This window comes from Setaria italica, chromosome IX (genome assembly GCF_000263155.2).
Source record: "Setaria italica strain Yugu1 chromosome IX, Setaria_italica_v2.0, whole genome shotgun sequence".
Lineage (NCBI taxonomy): Eukaryota > Viridiplantae > Streptophyta > Magnoliopsida > Poales > Poaceae > Setaria > Setaria italica.
In genome coordinates, this window is record NC_028458.1 from 4,790,766 (window position 1) to 4,812,508 (window position 21,743).

Sequence of the window (21,743 nt, forward strand, 5' to 3'; positions counted from 1 at the left end):
AGAAGAAACTTCTTTTGGCTAAAAAAGAAGAAACTTCTTTTAATTTACACTAAGGGCCTGTTTGGGAGCACTTCACTTCACCAAAAATCACTCCACTCCACCAACTCCAAAAAAATTGCATCCAAACACGTTCGGCTCCAGCAAATCCGGCTCCAGAAAAAACGTGGAGCAGGGGGTAGATCTACGTTTTTTGTGGAGTACCTCAAGGGGTGCTCCAAAAACCTTGAATACAGACCTCGTCGTGGAGTTCGTAGATATTTACCCACCATGCCATCCGTTACACAGTACCCCTTCGTTTTCGGTCAAAAGAAAATCAGACTCATCCGCTCCTCATCCGCTACTCATCTGCTACTCCTGCGCCCGAGATGGAGACCCCCGCCGCCGGCGAGATGGAGCCCCCCGCCGGCGAGATGGAGCCCCCCGCCGGCCTGGCCGCCGCGCCGACGGAGCCCCCCGCCGGCCTGGCCGCCGCGCCGATGGAGCCCCGCGCTGGCCTGGGCGCCGCGCCGCGGGAGGCCCCCGCCGGCCTGGGCGCCGCGCCGCGGGCGGCCCCCGCCGGTCTGGCCCCTGCGCCGCGGGCGGCCCCCGCCGGCCTGGCCGCCGCGCCGCGGGCGGCCCCCGCCGGCCTGGGCGGCGCCTCGCGGGCGGCACCCGCCGGCCTGGCCGCCGCGCCGCGGGAGGACCCCTTCCTTTCCGCCGGCCTGGCAGGGGCCCATGCCGCCCAGAGGTTGCTTGCCGGCGCCGCCGGCCAGGGGAACTTGGGCGGCGCGGCCTGGGCCGGCATCGCCGCGCAGGAAGGGCCCCTCGGCGCCGACGGTGAAGGGCCCCTGGGCGCCGACGGTGAAGGGCCTCTGGGCGCCCGCACCAGGGGGGGGTTGGGGGGCGAGGAAGAAGGCGATGGGGAGATGGTCGGCGGCGGACGAGGTGGCCTGGGCGGCGGCGCAAGAGGTGGTCTGGGCGGCGGCGCAAGAGGTGTACTGGGCAGCGGCGCAAGAGGTATAGGTCGCAGGGGCGCCGCAGCCATGTCAGGCACCAGGGGTCGTGGCCGTGTTAGCCAGGTCGGCGGCCGTGACCGTGGCCGTGTGGCCGAGCTTGGCAGCGACGATGTGGCCGGGCTAGGCGGCGAGCCCATCGGCCAGGATGTTGCCGCCGCCGCTGCACAACACTCAGGCGTGAAGAAGACATCAAAGAGAAAAGCTTGTGACACGGTAATGGTTTCTTGTGTTCCTTTGTTGTGTTGCTTGTGGATGACAAACTCTAGGAATTCAAGAAGTAGCAAATTCAACCTAGCCAATAGTGGATGAACGATTTAGGAACTAGCCAATAGTGTTCCTTCTGTTGGTTGTGTTGCTTGTTGAAGTCCTGTTGTAGGTTGAAGATAGTAAGCTTGATCCATTTAGAAAACATGACATAGAATGGCAATTAGCATGGACACTGTTTATACAGTTCTAAAGGAAGTATTATGTATGAAAGTTGCAATGTCATGTTTATACAAAATTCCTGGAAAACACAAGGTGTTCCTGTATTATTTCTTAGAAAAAGAGCATGTTAACCGAAGAGGGTGGAAATGTTATGATCAACGTCATTTGTGATAACAGGGACTCACTACATCATTTGTATTTTCATTGTCCATGGGCAAAATTCGTTGCGTTTTAATAGGATGCCTGAAGACCCTTTTTCGATCTTTTTCAGGCAAGCCATTTTTTTGAAATCTTGGTCTGTGTTGCAAAAAAAAGAACAAAACTAGTTGAGTCGCAAAGACTGATGAAAGACAAACTGTACTGAAAGACAAACTAGTTGTTTTTCGCATGCGGCACATGTATAGGTCATGCTGAATAATAATGCTAGGCCAAAGTGTTCTTGAATGTTGATGGACCACTTCTGTAGCACTATCTGTTCCTTGTGTCTGAAAACAATTTAGTAGTACTGAAGAATATGTTACACTGCAATAGATGATGTGGAGCATAGCTAGGCCAAAGCGATAGATCACTGGATTAGGAATTAATCAATCGAGCCATAAACAATTAGGTTGTACTTGGATTTCAAGAGGATGTCCATGTATTCCCATCCTCCTGTCTATCATGCATGAGGAAAAATGTTTCATGTTCCTGTCATCATTTTGGTATTGGATTTCAAGAGGATGTCCATGTTTCTATACACATGTGCTGGAAATGAGTCTAATAGGAGAGCTCAAAATAGATTTAAGCATTCTGGCGAAACTATTAGTAGGAAATTTGATGAGGTGCTAAATGCTTTGATGGCTATGGCGAAAGATTTCATTCGACCAAAGAATCCCAACTTCCCCACAGTCCATAAGAGGATAAGAGATGACAAACGTGCATATCCACATTTCAAAGATTGCATTGGTGCACTTGATGGCACTCATATCCGTGTTGCTCTTTCACCTGATGAGCAAGTGAGATATATTGGAAAGACCGGGGTAGCCACTCAAAATGTACTAGCGGTATGCGACTTTGACATGCGTTTCACTTATGTTTCCACGGGACAACCTGGAGCTATGCATGATACAAGTGTGTTGTACAATGCACTCAGAGTGGATGAAGAATTTTTTCCACATCCTCCACAAGGTAACATGTGTTCAATTTGATATATGAATGTGATTAACATGTAGCATTAATCCATAACTCATATTATTTTTATGTGAATATAGGCAAATACTACGTTGTGGATGCGGGATATCCTAATCGTCCTGGCTACCTCGCTCCTTACAAGGGTGAAAGGTATCATTTACCGGAATGGCATAGAGGTATTGAACCTAAGACGCCTATGGAAAGGTTCAATCGGGTTCACTCATCTATCCGCAATGTGATTGAGCGATCTTTTGGACTATTAAAAATGAAGTGGCAAATTCTTTGGAAGATGCCACCATATCCCATGTACAAGCAAAAGATGATTGTTGTAGCTACCATGGTCCTTCACAATTTTATTCGTGAGCATGGAGGTCAAGATGAAGACTTTGCTCGGTTTGATCGTGATCCCAATTTTGTTCCTACAATACCGGAAAGATATAACAAATATGCAGTTTCGCAACCGGCGTCAGATGGGACAACTTCCGCACTCAACGCGCCAACTATGGATGTCTTTCGTGATGAGCTAGCCACCGCACTCTCTCTTGCTTGGAACTAGTTTGTATTGGAAAGATTGATTTTGTACCGTACTTGTTGCGACCTTTCATTCGGTACAATTTTATTTGGTTCAATATTTTTTGCCATGGGAAAAAAAACTAAAGAAAGTATTGTACGCTATTTTACCCGGAAAAAAAAATCAAAAACACCCACGAAGGGTAACGGCCTGGTTACTGTAGCAGTAGGAAAAAAAAAATTCAAAAACACCCACGAAGGGTACTAATGGCCGGGTTACTGTAGCAGGGCTCAAAAAAGATGTTCTTGATGCTACAAAGTCAACCGATCCAACCACCAAGGGTAAAATAGAACATTCCCACTAAAAACACATTTTCCTGAAGCTGGAGCACAACAATATGCCAAACACGTTCAACAACTCCACAGTTTTCTGGAGTTGGTGGAGTGGAGCTGCAAAAGTGTGGAGCTGGTGGAGTGGAGCTGATTTCAGAAAGGTGGAGTGCTGCCAAACACCCCCTAAGATAGGCTATTGTTTTAGAGCTCCGTCTCTACTTTTTCAAGCATGGCAATGCGGATGATTAGCCCATCCATGCTAATTGCTCTAGTATCCCAATTCGGTAAGCTATTCATGAAACTTTAATTCGGTAATCTATTCGGTAAGCTTATGGGTTCTAGAGTAGAATGTCATCACTGTTCATCATATGTGAATACCAGCATGAAATAATTCCAAATTAACCAATATAAGTTTAGGAATACAAGTATGAAATAGAATTTACGAATTGACCAGCAGGATGCCAGTAATCTTTTCACTAGCATGATCTTAAGTATTCAATGCACACATTATATAGCTAAAATAAGTGCACGCCGTTGGCCGGCTGATTCTATTAGGAGAATTAGTTGGATACTGAATGAATAAGGTCCCGTTTGGTAGGGCTTCTCAAAGTGCTTCTCCACCGACTTTTGGTGAAGCCCTACCAAAGGGCCAATTTCAAAACAGCTTCGCCACCAAAGCCGGGAAGAAGCCGCAAAACGGCTTACACTAGAGAGAAGCCGAAAAAAATGGCTTCACCGGCTTCTCCTCTCTCTCCAAGCATTAAGTGATCATAAAATTACATATATTGCCATTGAGAAGCCGTTTTACCAAACGTTTTGCAAAACGGTTTCAACTTCACTAAAAAAGCCACTCCACCGAAGAAGCCGAAGCTGAAGCCGTTTTATGAGAAGCCTAAGCTCTACCAAACGGGGTCAATAAACCATAGTGCATTGTTAGAAGATCACTCATATTGGTCTCTGTGATGAATGATTTTTTTCTTTCTTTTTACAAATTCCTTGGATCCTAGCAAGCAAGTGTATTCCTTTTGTTCCACTCCCATAGCTTCTAAGTATTATTACGAACAGGCTGTTGCATGCTTATCTCAGACCATCGATAGTATTGCTCCAACTGGTTCATAAACCATTCTAAAAGTTCAGACTCACTTTCCTGATCACAAACTTTATACGCAACTATTTCCTCCATCCCAAATTACTATTTGTTTTGCAATATATCTAAACATACATATATCTAAATTCATAGTAAAAGGCATGTATCTAAAAAACCAAAAAACTAAAACGAACAGTAATTTGGGACGGAGTGAGTAGTTGTTTTCGTTTTGTTGCAGCTTATTCCATTTTGTTGTACTCCGAAGCTGTTTACTTTTGCAGTTTCGCTAGTCCTCTAAAGGAAAAGCTAATTCTGCTCAGAATGAAACTATGCAAATTTTGGGAGGAAATCAAACTCTTACATCCAGGAAATAGTCATCTGAAACAACAAATGCCACATTTCAGATCTTCCTTTCCTGCTGTCCAGAGCTGCAGCATCGGCTCTGCATTGACCGTCACCGGAGCAGCACCAGCCACCAGCACCACCGCCTCCAAGGAAGAACGGCAGTCCAGTGGCATCTACTACGATGCCGATGGCCACTTGCTTTGACTGTCGGCGGCAAGGAGAGAAACTGAAAAGGTCATGGAACGTAGCCATTAAAATTCTGAACATAGTACACAGGCGCAATTGTGCTTATTTGCTGTTTGCACAGCTCCCTATGCACATTATTCAACATTGTTTGGTTCTGTCACTCCCTGATTGCACTCCCAGCAAATTATCTCTCTTCTATGAATCAGATGCACACCGGCTCTTCTTCACTCTACTTGTGCCTGTCGCTGCAAAAGTTCATTGTCAAACTAATCCTGGTTTTCAGTTACATCTTCAGAGTACCCTCCTTTTGCTGTGCCACAAAGCACATGCAGATGCAGATCCGGGAATTCGGAGCTCAGGTGCAGAAGAATTCAGAGAATCTCCTTAAAAATTCAGTGCTGACGTTCCTCGAAAAAGATTCAGTGCTCAAGCTCAGGCATGCCAAGAGTAGAGGATGATGCACGAGCACATCTTCCTCACGATGGCTTCTTCAGTTCCAGCAGACCATGTCTGATCCTTCTTATGTCAACAAGCGATGAGATAGCAACCGCATCAAGTTAGATCACGTGCCAAACAAGCTACAGGACGAACCGCCATTGCCGGGCTTCCGGCGTAAAGTCGAGCTCGCGGCTGCTCCCTCCACTCGGAGGGCAACGAACCGCGCGCCTCATGTCCTTGTTTCGGTAGGAAGTGGAGCGGAGGTCTGGACGGAGGGATGGAACGGGGAATGCGGGTTCCCGCAGCGAGGATGGCAGCGGCGGCCGTCGCCGGACGGGACGAGTCGATCCGAACCAGGGGGCTCGTTGCAAAATACGGGAGCTACAAACCAGGGGGTATTTTGTAAATGTTGGCGGTCCGTTACAACGACATTGCGGCCCCCCGCGAGGTCCCCCCGCCGCCGCCGCCGCCGCCGGCCTCCGCGAGCTCCGCAGCGCGCCGCCGTGCATCACTTGCTCGCTGGGATGTTTGGATACAAGCTACTAAACTTTAAGTGTCACATTGAATATTCGGATGCTAATTAGAAGGACTAAACATGAGCTAATTATAAAACTAATTATAGAACCCCTATACTAATTCGCGAGACGAATCTATTAAACCTAATTAATTCATCATTAGCAAATGGTTAATGTAGCACCACATTGTCTAATTATGGACTAGTTAGGCTTAATAGATTCGTCTCACGAATTAGACTCCATCTGTGCAATTAGTTTTGTAATTAGACTATATTTAATACTTCTAATTAGTATCAAACATCCGATGTGACAGGTACTGAAGTTTGCCAAACACCCCCTAATTCACGCTTCAAGCCGTCGCCTCCCGACCCCCTTGACCTCGTGTGCCACCGCCTGCCGATAACGGCCCTGCGCAGGTGCATCGGTCTCCGAGAGCACCAGGCAGGTGCGCAAATAAACATGAGTCAATTGCTCTGGTAATTTCAGGGTAAATTGCTTGTCTTATGAACTACTCACCGAGTACCAGGCAGGTGCACGAAGCCGCGAACATGAGTTCGGGCTTTAGGCTTCAGAGGTCATGTGTGAAGAGGTTCAGGATAAGTTCTTCAAATATTCAGAGTTGAGGATACGAGGCTATGTGAGAGCATGAAAAATTGCGATGCGTAGACATGCTGGAGTTCCTAAAGAACTCTCATATGCAAATACCATGCCTTCCTCTTGGTGCGAGAGGGAGTTTCAGTGCCGAGTTACTGATGATCAGGAGATGTGTGTAATTCAGACAACCATGTCCATGTGAACCTTCAGGTTTGTCAGTGTCAAATTAACAGAGTACAAATGGTATCTCATCGCAGCGACAGAAGTCACAAACAAGCCGCATGCTCTAAGCGAATGACAAATGTAAGTGATGAATGAAAGATTTGGTGATACATTCAATTCTGCATATCTTGTTCACGCTCATATCTTCAGTTCTGACCTCTTTGATGTTCATATTTTGGTTTTTCTGTTCAGCAATGACTTGGTATAGTAGCAAACATAGTTTCAGTCGGCTCTGAATAGATTTGAAACGAGAAATTCAGCAAGTGCTTGCAGTAAGTATCTGGTCGATATCAAAGGCTCAAAGCAGCTTATCCAACTGACTGGGCCGTGGGCCGCTGTGCAAGTGCATGAGGCAGGCGGGCGGGGCCAACAAATCATCATCTGTCGGCCCAAAGGGGCACGACTTCTTTACTCCCCACCAGATCCAGAAAGACAATGGGAGTGAGACTGTCCTGTCCGTGGCCGTCGACGTGGTCATCCCCTACCACGTCATGGGGTCTCATCTACAGCGCTCCTTCCCGATCAGACGGCTTTGGCGGCTTCCATGACCACGCGATTTTTCTGCGCCTCCACGGCCCACTTGCACGGGCCCACACGCAGCGAGCGGCGTGCTATGCTGGCCATCTGACCTCCTACCGCTTTTAACCATCTCCTCCCTCTGCTGCTCCCTCGTGTACTCCTCTCGTGCTGGGAGATCCCATCTCTCTCTCCCTTCCTCTCCCATCCTCCGCTCGCCTAGCGTTTCGCGCCCTCGTCACCCGGCGAGGCCTGCACCCACACCGGCGTAGGGTGGGCGTCGTCGTTGGCCAGGTAAAACTGCTCGCACCTTCCGGCCCGGATCCCAAGGTGATCTGTGTTTGCTGGGTTGCTGTACCCGATTCGTGTGCTGTGGGCGCAGATCTGAGTCGCATGCTTCTGTTTGCCGGGTGACTTGTATCCTTTTGCTCGTTGATCTGCGTCGCGCGCGTGGTTGTCGTTTTCCTAGATGTGCTTGCTGGATCTACGGAGGGGATGCGCGAGTTGGTTTCAATTTTCGATCCCTTCGCTCCGAGATCTGTGGGTGTGAGGTTTAGAAGCGTGTCATGCGGTTCAGGGGTTCGAAGGATTCGACATGTTTTATTGTAATTGAGCTAGTAGGTGAGATGTCCAGATCCGAATGAATCTAGGGTTTTATGACAGTTGCTTGGTCGGTATGTTAAATAGTGCGAGTAATGGAGGTGATATAATATTTGTATCTGGTGTGTTTTATGTTCGATTTGCACGTTGAATAGTTTCCTTAACTTAATTCAGGGTGTCAAGTAGAACAGTCATGCAGATTGTAGATGGGTCTTGGATTGAAAGTTACATCAATTGGTTCGGGACTCCAGCTAATTTACCAATGAATTACTGGCAAAATAATTTCCATATCATGCAAGTTGTTTGGCCTTCTAGATTGGCTGGCAAGCAACAGGTGTTACTACAGATTTACTGCATTGTTTTGTGCAAATTAGATCCTTAGGTACAGCTAGCTTGAAACAACTTTTCTTGATTGAATTTCATGTGTGTTAAAGTTGCAAAGTATGGAAGGGGAAATTCTTCTCTGTGTTTTTTTTTCCATTAAACGCCTGGTGGTTATATTGTATGCTTTGGATTTTATTTTATTGGGCTGCTGTTTGCCTCTTCATTTGTCTGCGTACACATACTTTAATAGGTTCATTTACTCTAATGTATTCGTCTTATAATCAGAATTATCACTGCACAATAGACTAGGCAGGTTTTCATTATTTTTATTTGGTTTCGTGCACATTGTGCCTAATGCTGATATATCTTTATGCTGATATATCCTGATATATCTTTTCTTTAATATAGAGAGATGGCTGGCGGGTTTCGAGTACTGCATCTTGTCAGGCCCTTTCTGGCTTTCTTGCCAGAAGTACAGAGTGCTGATAGGAAAATACCATTCAGAGAGAAAGTGATCTACACCGTCATTTCTCTCTTCATTTTCCTTGTCTGCAGCCAGCTCCCACTCTATGGCATTCACTCTACTACTGGAGCTGACCCTTTCTACTGGATGCGTGTTATTCTTGCATCAAACCGTGGTACTGTTATGGAGCTGGGTATTACTCCAATTGTGACATCTGGGATGGTGATGCAACTTCTAGTGGGATCCAAGATAATTGAAGTTGACAACAGCGTGAGGGAGGATCGTGCTCTGCTGTAAGTATTGTTGAATAGTATGACCTCCAAGTTACTTTTGTATGTATTGGTGGATGCTTGACATACTACAGTGTACATGCTGCATATCCAATCCTTTTATCATTTTAATGCCATTAAGAACTGTAAAGCTCTGTAGTACTTATTTTCCATCTGGCGATTTTCTCTCATAGTGTACTCTTTTACTCAGAAATGGTGCACAGAAGTTGCTTGGTATCCTGATTGCTATTGGAGAAGCTGTGGCATATGTTCTCTCTGGAATGTATGGCAGTGTGAGCCAACTTGGAACTGGGAATGCTATTCTCATTATACTTCAGCTTTTCTTTGCTGGCATCATTGTCATCTGTCTAGATGAACTCCTACAGAAAGGCTATGGTTTGGGTTCTGGTATCTCTCTGTTCATTGCTACTAATATCTGGTAAGCAAGCTAAACGTAACCTCCTGTTGATGATTGATTTGTTATTATGTACATGCTAAGGTAAACTTCTTCCAATGTAGTGAGAATATCATCTGGAAGGCGTTTAGCCCCACAACCATCAACAGTGGGCGTGGTGCTGAATTTGAGGGAGCTGTCATTGCATTGTTCCATCTGTTGATTACTCGAACTGATAAAGTCCGAGCTCTACGCGAGGCTTTCTACCGTCAGAATCTTCCAAATGTGACCAATTTACTTGCTACTGTCTTGGTCTTCCTCATTGTTATCTACTTCCAAGGCTTCCGTGTTGTGCTTCCAGTGAGATCAAAGAATGCTCGTGGTCAACAAGGCTCATACCCAATCAAGCTGTTCTACACTTCCAACATGCCTATCATTCTGCACTCTGCTCTGATTACCAACCTCTATTTCATATCCCAGGTAAGGACTTAAATTCCAGTGCTGTAGTACAATTGATCTTTACATGGACGTGCAAGAAGTAAGATGTTTTTTATTCCAGCTTCTCTACAGGAAATACAGTGGAAATTTCCTTGTTAACCTTCTTGGGAAATGGAAGGAATCTGAGTACTCTGGCCATTCTGTTCCTGTTGGTGGTCTTGCTTACTATGTTACTGCACCATCAAGGTAAATAATTAGTTTCTTTTACTGCCTTCTCATTTATAATTGGCTGCTTATGATTTTGTTCACAATCAATGAAATATTCATCATACATACATCAAATGTTCAAATTTGCAGCTTGGCTGATGTTCTGGCAAATCCATTCCATGCACTGTTCTATGTGGTCTTCATGCTGTCAGCTTGTGCTCTCTTCTCAAAGACATGGATTGAAGTTTCTGGTTCGTCAGCGAAGGATGTTGCTAAGCAGCTGAAGGTAAAAACAATGCATATCCGTAATTTGTCTTCCCCTCCAGTTACTGTTCCTTCCCATATACCCTACTACTCGACATGTACCAGAAGAAATAGGGATAGGATGATTTGTTTTCCATATGCAAGATTTTCGTGCTAGAGTGACCTTTAAATCCGCTACCCTGGCAATTCAACAGGAACAACAAATGGTGATGCCAGGCCATCGTGAGTCGAACCTGCAGAAGGAACTGAACAGATACATCCCCACTGCTGCTGCATTTGGCGGAGTATGCATTGGTGCATTGACTGTTCTAGCTGATTTCATGGGTGCAATTGGCTCAGGAACTGGTATTCTGCTTGCTGTCACCATCATATACCAGTACTTTGAGACATTCGAGAAGGAAAGGGCAACCGAGCTTGGTTTTTTTGGTTTCTAATCTGCATAGCTGCGGGAGTTGGTGTTATGGGTATAGGCTGAATCTGCCTGCGAGTCACAGTACTGTTTGGCCGGCTGTTTATTGTTGTAATCGGAGAGCTTATAGTCAGGATAGGTTGCGGACTAATTTACAGAGGGAATTGGGGAAAATTGTAGCAGGTTCTGCATGTGTTGAGGCCAGTATGGTGGCATAAGTTCTGCCAAAGTACAGCCGCAGTCATCATCAAGTGGCCTTTCTCGGTCTTTTCATGTATTGACTATATAGTGACCCGAATGATTTTGGATGAATTTAGTCATCTTGAACTGAACACATGATCTTATTTGTTTGCGACAATGATCTTACTAATGTTCCTGGCTCTTTGTTCGCAACAATGATATTACTAAATAACCATCTTTTTTCCCCGATGCATCTTGAAGGCATTTGTTATCTTTCTCTGGTTGTAGCCCACACCGCGTAATATGAACTGTTATCTGTTCCATTTTTTGTTGATTCCTCGCGAGTTAGATATTGATCTTTCTATATTCATAGATGCTATATAGGGTATATTTAAGTACGTAGCAGTTAGATATTGATCTTTCTATATTCATGAATGTTATTATGCATCTAGATATAGGGTATATGTAATGCTATTATGCATCTAGATATAGGGTGTATTTACGTACGCAGCAAAATTTATGAATCTAAAAGGCTAAAACGATTTACAAAATTTATGAATCTAAAAGGCCAAAACGATTTAAACTTTAGAACGATTTACAAAATTTATGAATCTAAAAGGATAAAACGATTTAAAATTTGTAATGGAGGGAGCAAAATTTATGAATCTAAAAGGCTAAAACGATTTGCAAAATTTATGAATCTAAAAGACTAAAATAATTTAAAATTTGGAATGGATGGAGTACCAAAGTGGGAACTGATGTTTGCAAGTTGGCTGCATGCTTGTGGAAGGCGCGGCTTGAGCCGTTGTGTGTCATAGCTTTGGGCTACTGGTCAAATTGTTGGGTGAGAAATGTTCTCGGCAGGTCAACAACTTAAAACTGATCCCTGATGATTTATAGTCTTTTGGCACTTCCGGCTGGTCTCTTACGACTCCGCGAGTCTTATTTTTGACCGAGTCGTAGACTCGTAAGATTTTTTAGTCCTGGACATCGGTGTCTACTTTTTACAAGTCGTAGACTTTTTCCTAGGGCATCATGGAGTGGACAATGCCACTTGACACTGCATCTCATTAGTTACAAGTGGGCGTCGACAACATCGCAGAGATATCGGGTGTTTGTGAAGTCCAATAGAACAAAGCGTGGGCTACTCATTGTTATGACAAGGCGCGGAAATCGTTTGGATAGTGGGGGTGGTTGTACGGCGACGCGTTAATGTGCCTTTTCTTCCTATGGTTGATATGGTAGATTGAGCTTTTTTTTTGTTTTGGTGGTAAACGGCAGTTGTCCACGGCAAGACGCCTGTGGACTACGTCAATGTCAAAGATCTTATACGCCTCATATGTACTGTTTCGTGAAACAAATAAAAAGGTACACTTTTTAATCGACAAGGCTATACCAAGTACAAACAAGGAATGTGTGGATATGGTACTATTGAGATAACATTTGATATTGAGGAAAGTGATCCTGAATTTTCTCTCCACGTGATGCGGTATTCAAGGTCACTGGTGATATAAATTCATCCCAGTACAACAGTCAGCAGATGAAAATAATTAACTCACACACAAATTGTGACACTTACATGCCGACCAAGACATTATGCTGGACAAACCATACACCTGCCTTAATAGTCATTTCTCTACATATTTCGCACCAGTTCAAAAGAATTGTCAAATATGCCATTTGCCTCGCATCACAGTATCGAGCCACATGACAAAAAAAAGAAAGTGCACCTTTGCACATCCTGTAGCTATTGTGAATTTGTCCTGCTGCTTTCGGAACTTCTTATTGGATTGAAATATGGATGAGCCTGCAAAACACCAAACATATGCTTTCAGTACAATGTAGTTTCTTGGTAATATATAAGTTTGTATGATAAATCAACTTCTCTTGATGAATGTTGGCAATAGAGAGGTACCATGGTTTCCTTTGCTGTAGGCCTTTCCTGGTGATCGTACCGGAGGAGCTTATCTACCAAATCGATAGCCTATAAAAGGTAGAAATTCTGTAAAAGAAAAACACAAGAAATGAGGAGTAAAAGGCAATATTGGTCAAAAGGAGTCACCTCGGAGCTAACTAGGTGTATGTTCCTAGCATTGACAAACTTTGTCCATGGTTTCCTATTATGTCTGTAGTCATGAAAGCTTAGTTAGATCATCCTAAATAAAAGAACATTGATAGTCTGCAAAATTATCCAAAGTAATGACCTTCCAACAAGTCTTTCCAGCTGTGGGTCAAGCTGGAGACCATATTTTTCAAGGTAGTTATAGAAATCTTCTGTGCCAAGAACCTGCAGGAGCAGCAGGTACTGCATACATTACTCACACATTTAAACAAATCATTCCAAAGAATCATTTCTTTGGGAAGCGCGAGAGTAGGGGATTAGAGGAAATTGTAAAACCAGAATGGCTAGGGCTTGGGGTTTTAGGGTTTAGTCAGTATTATAACTGCAACTGTGGTGCACCATATATACATGATGTGGTAGCCAAAATCATATTGAACTCAAAGGCAACACAAGGAGATCATAGGATAATGGCAATGAACACAAAAGGCTACTGCAACATCTAGACATACTTTTAAACTCTGATTAACCAACAGTCCAACACTCATGAGAAGTGGACTCGTAGAATACACCAATTCATTGTTTACAAAGTTTGCAATCAAGACAGCACATACCACAAATGTATTGATATCTGAAAAATCAACAATATACAATAAGCTATTTTCTGTACATGCAAGGCTATGGTTGTCTGCTAGACTGCTACTAAGGTCCATTTAAAAGATGTAGACATACATATGAACTTGCCATTGGTGAGACTCTACAACTGATATATTGTGCTAAATTGGTAGGAGACAACTCATATGCAGATGCAAACAATAATTTCACATGAACCGATTAACTTGAGCAGTTTAACAGATTAAATTAAATTTGTGCAACATCTAAATACATAATCAAATGATAATTCGTAAGAGTGGTAATCATTGTACCATTCGCTTTAAAGCACTAGATTAAATGACAGAAAAAAAATACTTTGACAGGATGTTTCCACAAAGAGGAGCTTCAAACTTACCTCAGTTATTTTCACTAACTGGTCATAATTATCCTGGCCACTAAAGAAAGGGTCCACCCGGAATATCTGTTAAGAGTATCATAATGCACATCAACAGAGGTCTGATAGTGAAGATAATTTCTTGGGGCTTGCCACCTACCATTGATGCAAACATGCAACCAAGGCTCCACAAATCCAATGAGTAATCATAATCTAACAAATCCACAAGAAGTTCAGGACCCTTGTAGCATCTGTAAATAGCAACGGACATGGTAAGCCAAGGAGCAAAAGAAGGCAATGTGAGGCAGCTAGGGAGCAATATAATTTTTAAGAGACTATAGATTAATTTACTATCTATATTCAGGGTATAACATAACCTTCTGTGAGAAATATAGAGATGCACTAAAATGCTATTAGTCTATTACGATTAAGTTTACCTAAAGAATATATAGTGGGTGAGGTAACGAATCAACAATGTTTTTTACATTTTCATTATCAATGCATAAGTGCTACCGTGAACAGGTGGATAAAGACAAATATCCTTATGAACAAGCCGAACAAGTCCACAAACAGCCAACTTTCAAAGCTGGGGCAGCTGACCTTGAGGCAACTCTAGCATTGTATTCCATCTTGGGATGATAGAACTCTGCAAGACCCCAATCAATAAGACGAAGCTGGCGTTTTTCATGGTCAATCATGATATTGTGAGGTTTGACATCTCGGTGCATGATACCCCGTGAATGACAATAATCTAGTGCCTACACAAATACCTGGAAAAGTTAAGACCATCAAGTTGAATGCAGCCTGAAATAGAGAGCTAGAACATTTAAATGTAAAAATGCAAAATAGACAGCTAGCTCAAGAAAAGAGAGCCAATTGGTCTGGGTTAGGTCACAAGACATGAGAAGATCATAAAAGAAAATATATAAAAAAAACTCTATCGGTGCGGGAAGGACAGAGAAGATCATCCTTCATACATCATACTATCATAGCACCACATACTCCATTTCTTTTGATCTTTATGATGCCCACGCAAATACATAAAGTCAGTTCATTTTTTTTTGCCCAAACTCCAAAATCCAAATGTGCATACGATGGTTCTAAATCACAAGGATACTCTTCACATGAATTATCAGCTATTGATATAATAAGACCATATTTATCGGCCCAATGCAACTCTTAGATTTTCTAAGGTCTGTGATGTGTGAGAAAAATCATGGGAATATAATTTTACTTCTCAGAATCAAACAGTGCACATGAAAATAAGTTAAGACTGAAATAGCTGAAGCATGAACAAGATGGCACAAGTAACAGATATGAGAAATTTTGAGGTCCAGATTCTTGCCTTTAATAATTCAAAAATATAATATCTGATATCATAATCAGATAGTGCAGGGTAGAGCACTTTGAAGTCAGTGTTATTGACATATTCAAAGATCAGACTGGGCGTCTTTGATTCCTCATCTCTGACAACATCAAGTAGCTTTACAATATTTGGTCCTCCATATAAGTTCTGAAGTATTTTTATTTCCCTCTTTATCTGGATGATCATTAAAGAAATCCGCATCAAATTGCTATGAAGTTACAGAAATCTAAGCAAGTAGAAGGAAAACACATAAACATCAATTTGCCTCAAGTAACATTAAAGTTTATTCAGTAAGCCTAAAAAGGATCAAATAACCACGAGTAAATGCCATAGAAAATTAAATTCACAGATTCTGCAACTCTTACATTTTTTTATATACAAAAGCCTTATAGGGATCCTTTTTGTTGTGAATCTGTTGAGCATGAACAGGATGATATGGTCATACAACAGTACTGTGCAACTACAATGCCTCCAACTAAGATAAACTAACCATGAATTTACTCAAACCACATTGCCTCATGCTCACTGACACCCTACTGGCTACATAGTAGAAGCGACTAGTCAACAAGGTAATGCTCGAATCTAACACAAAAACAGCTGAGACTGGTGGCCATTCATAAACTCCAACCTCATGCATGGCAGCCACTGCGTTTCCAATTTTATGATTCCGGTGGGTAGAAATGCAACAGCCACCATAGAGAGCATTGCAAACTTTTCCTCACCTTCTTCTTCTTCACGGGCTTGAGGATCTTAATGATGCATCTATCATCGCTTCCAGGCCGGAAGCCTTCAAACACCTCGCTGTACTTCCCCCTCCCCACCTTCCGCAGCACCTCGTACCCATCCTGCTCCCTGCACACACAGGAAGCACAGGAACATCAGAACGACAACCCTACCCGGCTACCCCACCCCCAAATCTGGAGACCACGGGTGAGCTGAGCTCCAGCTCCGTGTGCCTTACCCCCACTGGATGTCGAGCGACTCGTAATCCCAGTACTCCTTGGGCCGCTGCGCGTTGGCGTCCGCGTAGACGCGCGCCACGGAGGTGGCGCCCCCGGGGTGCCGCGTGGCCCGGCCGAAGCGGGGGGTCATGGGGAGCGGCGCCTCAGCTGCCGCGGCGTGGGCCGTGGGGGCGACGCGGCGGCGCCGGTGGTAGTGCGGGGCCGCGGTGGAGAGGAGGAAGCGCAGGAGGAGGCCGTGGGGCGCGGCGGTGGCGGCGGCTGCCGGAAGCGGGAGGACGCGGCTGCGCAGGGCGCACCAGGCCATGTAACCGCGGCGCCGAGGGGTCGAGGGCTCGGCGCCTCGGCCGTGGCTCGCGGTCTCGCGGATGGGTTCGCTGCTTCGCGCACGAAAAAAATCTCGAGAAAATATCCGATTCGCGAGCGTGTGCCGGCTTGGGCCGTCGGGTGACTGGATCGGGACATATTGGCCCAGCCCAGGACTACGAGGATGATGGAAGGTTTGGCCCGGCCGTACGGCCCAGCGCGGGGCAATCCCCACCCCTACTCGGAGCTCGCCAGCAAGTAGACGCCGGTTTCGCCTGCCACCCGCAACACGCCGCCGTCTTCCACCCCCTCTTCCAAAACGGACGAGGAAAAGCGAGAAAATCCCCTTGCTCGCGCGCGCGCGCGCGCGCTGCCATGGACGCGGGGGCTGAGGAGCTCCAGCTCCGCGACGCAGCTCGGTCCCAAGCACAGGTCAGTTTTGCCAAACCCTAGCACATCGCTTACCTCTAGTGGGACAAGCGACAACCATTTTTCTCAACTGGCATTGGAATTCCTCGCCGTATAGGTATAGCCTTGTACATAGTTCGTGCCACAAGCGCGCTGAGTTTAGTGAACTAAAATATCTTCTGCGGCTGATTTCGTGGTGATGGGGAAAGTAGGGTACTGTAGCCTTTCGTGCTTATACTTTCGACGTGCATTTTGGTTAGCCTGCACACCAAGAGGTGCCTAGTTGTTTAGTTCTCTATTAGTTCAGTCATTGCAGTTGTTCATGCTGGAGCTTGCAGCTTAAGCACGGGATGCGTTCAAATGACCATGCTCTCGTAATTACTAACATGTTTTCTATGAACTCACCTCACGTTATCCCCTATTAAGTTTCCTCCCTGCATGTCTGTCAGCATCAATAGTTGTCCAATGTTGGTCATTATAACAATTTTGGTTCAGTAATAGCATACATGCATAATCGCAGCTAACTATATCTACCCACTGTATCTGGAGCAGAACCTAGACCCTGGTCCTGTTGATAAATCTGTCCTCGTGGAACAGGAATTTCACAAATCAGAAGCTATATTTGTTGGGAAGGTAACACTTTAGACTTGTCCTTCAATTTTCATTTACCTGCTTATTTCCCATCAATGTGTAGTTCTCAGCTATTGGGTCTTTCGTGAGAATTTTTTTTGCAGTTATTGAACTTCTCTTGATTGCCGGCCATTTACTTCACCTGAAAAAATATGCAGATATACAAACCTGTAAGATTTATCGAACATGGCACCAGGCTTAACCAGTGGGAAGTGAAACATGAGGGGATGCTTGCGTTATTGCAGCGTTCTGGATTTTACCACCTGTCTTTATTGAAGCGGGTTCAGTTAGACCATGCATTGTTAAATGCATTGGTTGAAAGGTGGCGGCGTGAAACACAGACGTTTCACTTGCGGTTTGGAGAAATTACAGTGCTCTTGAAGGATGTAGCAATTCTTACTGGGCTTCGTGTACATGGTGCTCCTGTCACTGGCCCGACAAACTGTAATTGGGAGCAATTGTGCACACAGCTTCTGGGCCAAGAACCTCCACAGATCAAAGGTGGTTCTATCAACATTGCATGGCTGCATGACACTTTCAAAACATTACCAGAAGGTGCTAATCAGTCAGATGTAGAGTATGCTGCACGAGCTTACATTCTGTACCAAATCGGCTGCAGTTTATTTCCTGATCCGAGTGGAACTAGAGTGCACTTGCGATATTTGGCCCTACTCCGCGATTTTGATGCCTCAGGAGAGATGGCCTGGGGGGCTGCTGTTCTTGCCCACCTCTACAGAGAGCTTGGAAAGGCCAGCATGAAGGGCAAAGCAAACTGCTGTGCGTTTCTTACTCTTCTTCAGGTAGTATTAGTTTTGCAGAAACTTTCACCCTCAATTGATGCTAGAACTGATGTTCAATGCAACAAACATTGCAGATATGGGCATGGGAGCACATCCAGATTGGCTGTCCTGAACGGCTAGAGAATAAGATTCTACCCGATGATTGGCCCCTTGGATGCAGGTTTTCTTTTTCCCAGATTGCTTTTCATTACCACTTCCATTTACTTCAATATATGCTCCATGATATGAAAAACACCTGATTACTAGGTGGAATGTTGCCTTCAAGAACCGTGAAAATGTCCGATCCATGGACCATGAGTTTTACAGGCATGGGCTTGATACTATATCAGATTGTCAGGTATGAGTTTCATAACTTCAAGATGTGCATTTGTGCTGTTAGGTGCTCATTAAAAGAGGTAAAACGCTACCACTACTATATTTTGTGTGCTTTATAGATCACATGGGACCCATACACACCAAACCTGATAGCTGGGCTTCCTGCAATATGCACATTTGGATCCGCAGTTTGGCGATCAAGGACTCCGTTAATATGCTTCCAGATAGTGGAAATGCATGTGCCTGATCGTGTCTTACTGCAATTTGGAATGGTGCAGCACATACCAGACCCAGTTGAGGCTGTTGAACGTGTTACAATGCAGGGTAAAGCTGATCAAAATTGGCCTACTTACCATGATAAGTACATTAAGCAATGGCAGAACAGGCTCTTCTCTGTTGTTGAGCAACAGGATACAGGGATTTCAGATCCTACTCATCCAAGGAATTGTTACCTTGAATGGTATTGGCGAATTACACGTCGATGGATTTCCACTCCAGTTGAATGTCCAATTATATCCTATGAGTTATCTGGGCACGCTGATGAAGTTCTGGTAATAATTTAGAACGAATTTTGCACTCTATTTGTGCTAAATTTAATGTTTACATGTCATTGATAAATACTTTCAACCATGAGCAGGTTGATTTGGTAAGTACAGTACAGGGACGGATTAGAACTTTGTTACTAAGTGAGATTGATGTGAAAAGGATGAAGGAATCACTTACTGACATTGATGTGTACATCACTGTTAAAATGGCGGAGGCTAAGCAGGTTGCTCACCATATCCTAATGAATCTAGCTACTTAAATTGCAACAGACAACATATGCTTACGTCCTCAATTGTTGTGCAGATTATGCAAAGTGGTGTTCGAACTGGCATGGGAATTAGGAGTGCTAAATCAGCCATGATCTGTTCAAATGATGTGGATCCTACTCAGGCTACTGTTGCGAAGCTGGAACTAGTTGGTGATGATCATGTCGAGGGAAACACTATACTGCAATTGGACCAAATGAGGAGAATTCAACCCGCAGGAGGAACTGTTGATTTAGCACCTCTCATAACAGGTGATACCACTAGCAACAAAACTGAGGATGTGCATCCACAAGAAGATCCTCTTGATATAACAATGACAGAAGTAAATCTCCAGGACATTATTAGCACACCTCTTCAGGATGCTATGACAGATATTATGAACACATCTGCAGAGGATGCTACACTGGAGGATATTTCAGATTCAGATGTGAAGAATGGCTCTGCGTCCATAGAGACCGTGGAAGTGAAGGAGACTGGTGGATCAATGTACAACATTAAATCTACAAAAAGGTTACAGCTGAAATGCAGGAGTGTGCCAGTGCACCTTTGATCGATGGTAAAGTTGATGAAATCGTTAGTGTATTCATGTACAATTACAAGGTGGAGATCACTCACATGAATTTTGGTAATTGGCTGATTGCAGGTCAAGGAACGGTGTGTGACGCTTCAGTCCTTCCAGAATTCTACAAGATCTTGGGTGTATCATCAAATAAGGAGCAATTGCAGAAGATTACTGGTGCAGCTGAGAATGACGGTAGAATTGAGGAAGTTGTGGGGACAAGATCGGAGAATAGTACAGGTCCAGGAATGATGGGTCGACCTTTTAATGCCATTGAACCTGGAGATACCTTGAATACATCTATGAAGAAGTTAAGTTCAGTGCCAGGTCATGTTGAATGTCCCTCTGTCTCTGAACAGGAAGAACCTGATGCTGCAAGTCCAGGCCACGACAAACTGCAAGATGCCGTCCAGACACAGCCTGAGGATGTTGTTCAGGATGGAGTGGATGCTGTGCAAAATCAAATCTTTCAAGAGAATGCCAAGGACCCAATTGAAAATGGCCCTTGGCAAAAACCTGTTGCTACACCTGCTGAAGATTTGCTTATCAGTAGTGCTGGAGAGATAACTCAGAGAAGTGTTAACTCAGTCACTGGAGAAGGAAATAATACAATTGGAAGGGAGGAATCTGCTGGGAATGAGGACCTTGGCAATCCAGTTCCTAATGAACTATCTAAAAGGAGAAAATTGACGATTCCTTCCCACGAAAATTCTGAGTTCTGTTTAACAATAGAGGCTACTAAAATGGGAACTACGAAAACAGATGAGAAAACAGATCAGAATGTAAGAAGTGGCAGTGGCCAGTTGATAGCATTCACAAGAAGGAAAAGAAAAGCACTTATGCAATCATCACCCTGACTCCTAATACTATTTTGTTACTTACTTTAGGCAATATTTTCAGAAGCTTTTTTGTTTATGTATGTTTTAGTGTACAATGAATGTGAATTCAAAATCTTCTTACGGTATTTTGCCCTTTTAATATATGGAGCATCCACTATTGTTTGTCCTTTATCATTTACCTTAGTGAATCGATGCAAGTACACATTTTTATAATACTTTTTGTTGACTGCTCCTGTATCATGAGTCGTCAGATTTTTCAAACTCTTAGGCTGTTCAAACAAATATTGATGTATTTGGTGCTGAATTGGTTTTACTCTGCCTTTGAGAAAGAATTTTCTCATTTAATTATCCTTTTGCTGCATATCGCTGCATCAGCATGTTTGGTATCTGTAAACACAAAATTTGCTGGATATTTTCCTTTTAAGATTGCTTTAGTACATTTGGGAGCAGTCATGCAAGCGTTGGAAGCAAGGTCCAGGGTATTCAGCTCCATAATGAAGGTAGCAAAAACTTTTTTTTATGAAATAGCAAAAACATTTTGCTCTTCCTGGTTGATAATGCTAGTCCAATCACCTCGTTCAATTCATCACATCTCACATGCATGATTCCAGTTTGCAGATTATGCGTCAAGTTGATTTGGGCAGATTGGATGGATGGCTGTTTGCTTGTTGAGATGTACAGGTGGATGCAGCTGACAGAGTGACAGGTAGTTTTTTTCTGCTGTATAGCCAAGCGTCAAGCCACAGGAATATCTGAACCGAGATGCGACTAAGATAACCAGAATTGTTCGTCCTGTAATATTCTCTGACCCTCTTAT

The 21,743-nt window shown here is 44.1% G+C and overlaps 4 protein-coding genes across 5 annotated transcripts; 3 read left to right on the top strand and 1 right to left on the bottom strand.

Moving 5' to 3' along the window:
- Positions 1-1,713: 1,713 nt before the first annotated feature.
- LOC101755116 (putative nuclease HARBI1) lies at positions 1,714-3,270 on the top strand. The gene is made up of 2 exons (XM_004981604.3): positions 1,714-2,588; positions 2,672-3,270. Exons 1-2 carry the CDS (start codon positions 2,096-2,098, stop codon positions 3,145-3,147), a joined length of 969 nt encoding a protein of 322 aa, XP_004981661.1. The 5' UTR covers positions 1,714-2,095; the 3' UTR covers positions 3,148-3,270.
- A 4,203-nt stretch (positions 3,271-7,473) lies between these two features.
- Positions 7,474-11,131, top strand: LOC101755524 (protein transport protein Sec61 subunit alpha). Its single transcript, XM_004981605.4, has 7 exons — positions 7,474-7,631; positions 8,670-9,017; positions 9,205-9,432; positions 9,513-9,867; positions 9,947-10,071; positions 10,183-10,318; positions 10,491-11,131. Exons 2-7 carry the CDS (start codon positions 8,674-8,676, stop codon positions 10,728-10,730), a joined length of 1,428 nt encoding a protein of 475 aa, XP_004981662.1. The 5' UTR covers positions 7,474-7,631; positions 8,670-8,673; the 3' UTR covers positions 10,731-11,131.
- Positions 11,132-12,308: 1,177 nt separating this feature from the next.
- On the bottom strand, positions 12,309-16,564 carry LOC101755928 (casein kinase II subunit alpha-2). Its single transcript, XM_004981606.2, has 10 exons — positions 16,260-16,564; positions 16,021-16,150; positions 15,278-15,472; positions 14,533-14,690; positions 14,093-14,183; positions 13,954-14,019; positions 13,090-13,172; positions 12,948-13,011; positions 12,801-12,869; positions 12,309-12,692 (listed from the first exon to the last, which is right to left on the bottom strand). Exons 1-10 carry the CDS (start codon positions 16,562-16,564, stop codon positions 12,633-12,635), a joined length of 1,221 nt encoding a protein of 406 aa, XP_004981663.1. The 3' UTR covers positions 12,309-12,632.
- Positions 16,565-16,837: 273 nt separating this feature from the next.
- On the top strand, positions 16,838-21,092 carry LOC101756333 (serine/threonine-protein phosphatase 7 long form homolog). 2 transcript variants are annotated; one of them, XM_022822930.1, is made up of 9 exons: positions 16,838-16,995; positions 17,524-17,604; positions 17,706-18,401; positions 18,476-18,561; positions 18,648-18,738; positions 18,836-19,267; positions 19,354-19,485; positions 19,566-20,084; positions 20,172-21,092. In XM_022822930.1, the coding sequence occupies exons 3-8, from the start codon at positions 17,754-17,756 to the stop codon at positions 20,076-20,078; spliced, it is 1,902 nt and encodes a 633-aa protein (XP_022678665.1). In that variant the 5' UTR covers positions 16,838-16,995; positions 17,524-17,604; positions 17,706-17,753; the 3' UTR covers positions 20,079-20,084; positions 20,172-21,092. The 2 variants fall into 2 exon arrangements, with proteins under 2 accessions (XP_022678665.1, XP_004981664.1); XM_004981607.2 differs by having other exon boundaries at positions 17,760-18,401.
- Positions 21,093-21,743: the final 651 nt, after the last annotated feature.

Bases quoted from the DNA above. Each gene is read 5' to 3' on its own strand.
- LOC101755116 (XM_004981604.3), top strand. From the start codon at position 2,096: ATGTTTCATGTTCCTGTCATCATTTTGGTATTGGATTTCAAGAGGATG. The intron at 2,589-2,671 runs GTAACATGTGTT...ATGTGAATATAG, and splicing joins TTTTCCACATCCTCCACAAG to GCAAATACTACGTTGTGGAT.
- LOC101755524 (XM_004981605.4), top strand. From the start codon at position 8,674: ATGGCTGGCGGGTTTCGAGTACTGCATCTTGTCAGGCCCTTTCTGGCT. The intron at 9,433-9,512 runs GTAAGCAAGCTA...CTTCCAATGTAG, and splicing joins TTCATTGCTACTAATATCTG to TGAGAATATCATCTGGAAGG. The intron at 9,868-9,946 runs GTAAGGACTTAA...TTTTTATTCCAG, and splicing joins ACCTCTATTTCATATCCCAG to CTTCTCTACAGGAAATACAG.
- LOC101755928 (XM_004981606.2), bottom strand. From the start codon at position 16,564: ATGGCCTGGTGCGCCCTGCGCAGCCGCGTCCTCCCGCTTCCGGCAGCC. The intron at 14,184-14,532 runs GTCAGCTGCCCC...TGCTATTTACAG, and splicing joins AATGCTAGAGTTGCCTCAAG to ATGCTACAAGGGTCCTGAAC. The intron at 13,173-13,953 runs GTAAGTTTGAAG...CTGCTCCTGCAG, and splicing joins AGTTAGTGAAAATAACTGAG to GTTCTTGGCACAGAAGATTT.
- LOC101756333 (XM_004981607.2), top strand. From the start codon at position 16,939: ATGGACGCGGGGGCTGAGGAGCTCCAGCTCCGCGACGCAGCTCGGTCC. The intron at 16,996-17,523 runs GTCAGTTTTGCC...TATCTGGAGCAG, and splicing joins CAGCTCGGTCCCAAGCACAG to AACCTAGACCCTGGTCCTGT. The intron at 18,739-18,835 runs GTATGAGTTTCA...TGTGCTTTATAG, and splicing joins ATACTATATCAGATTGTCAG to ATCACATGGGACCCATACAC.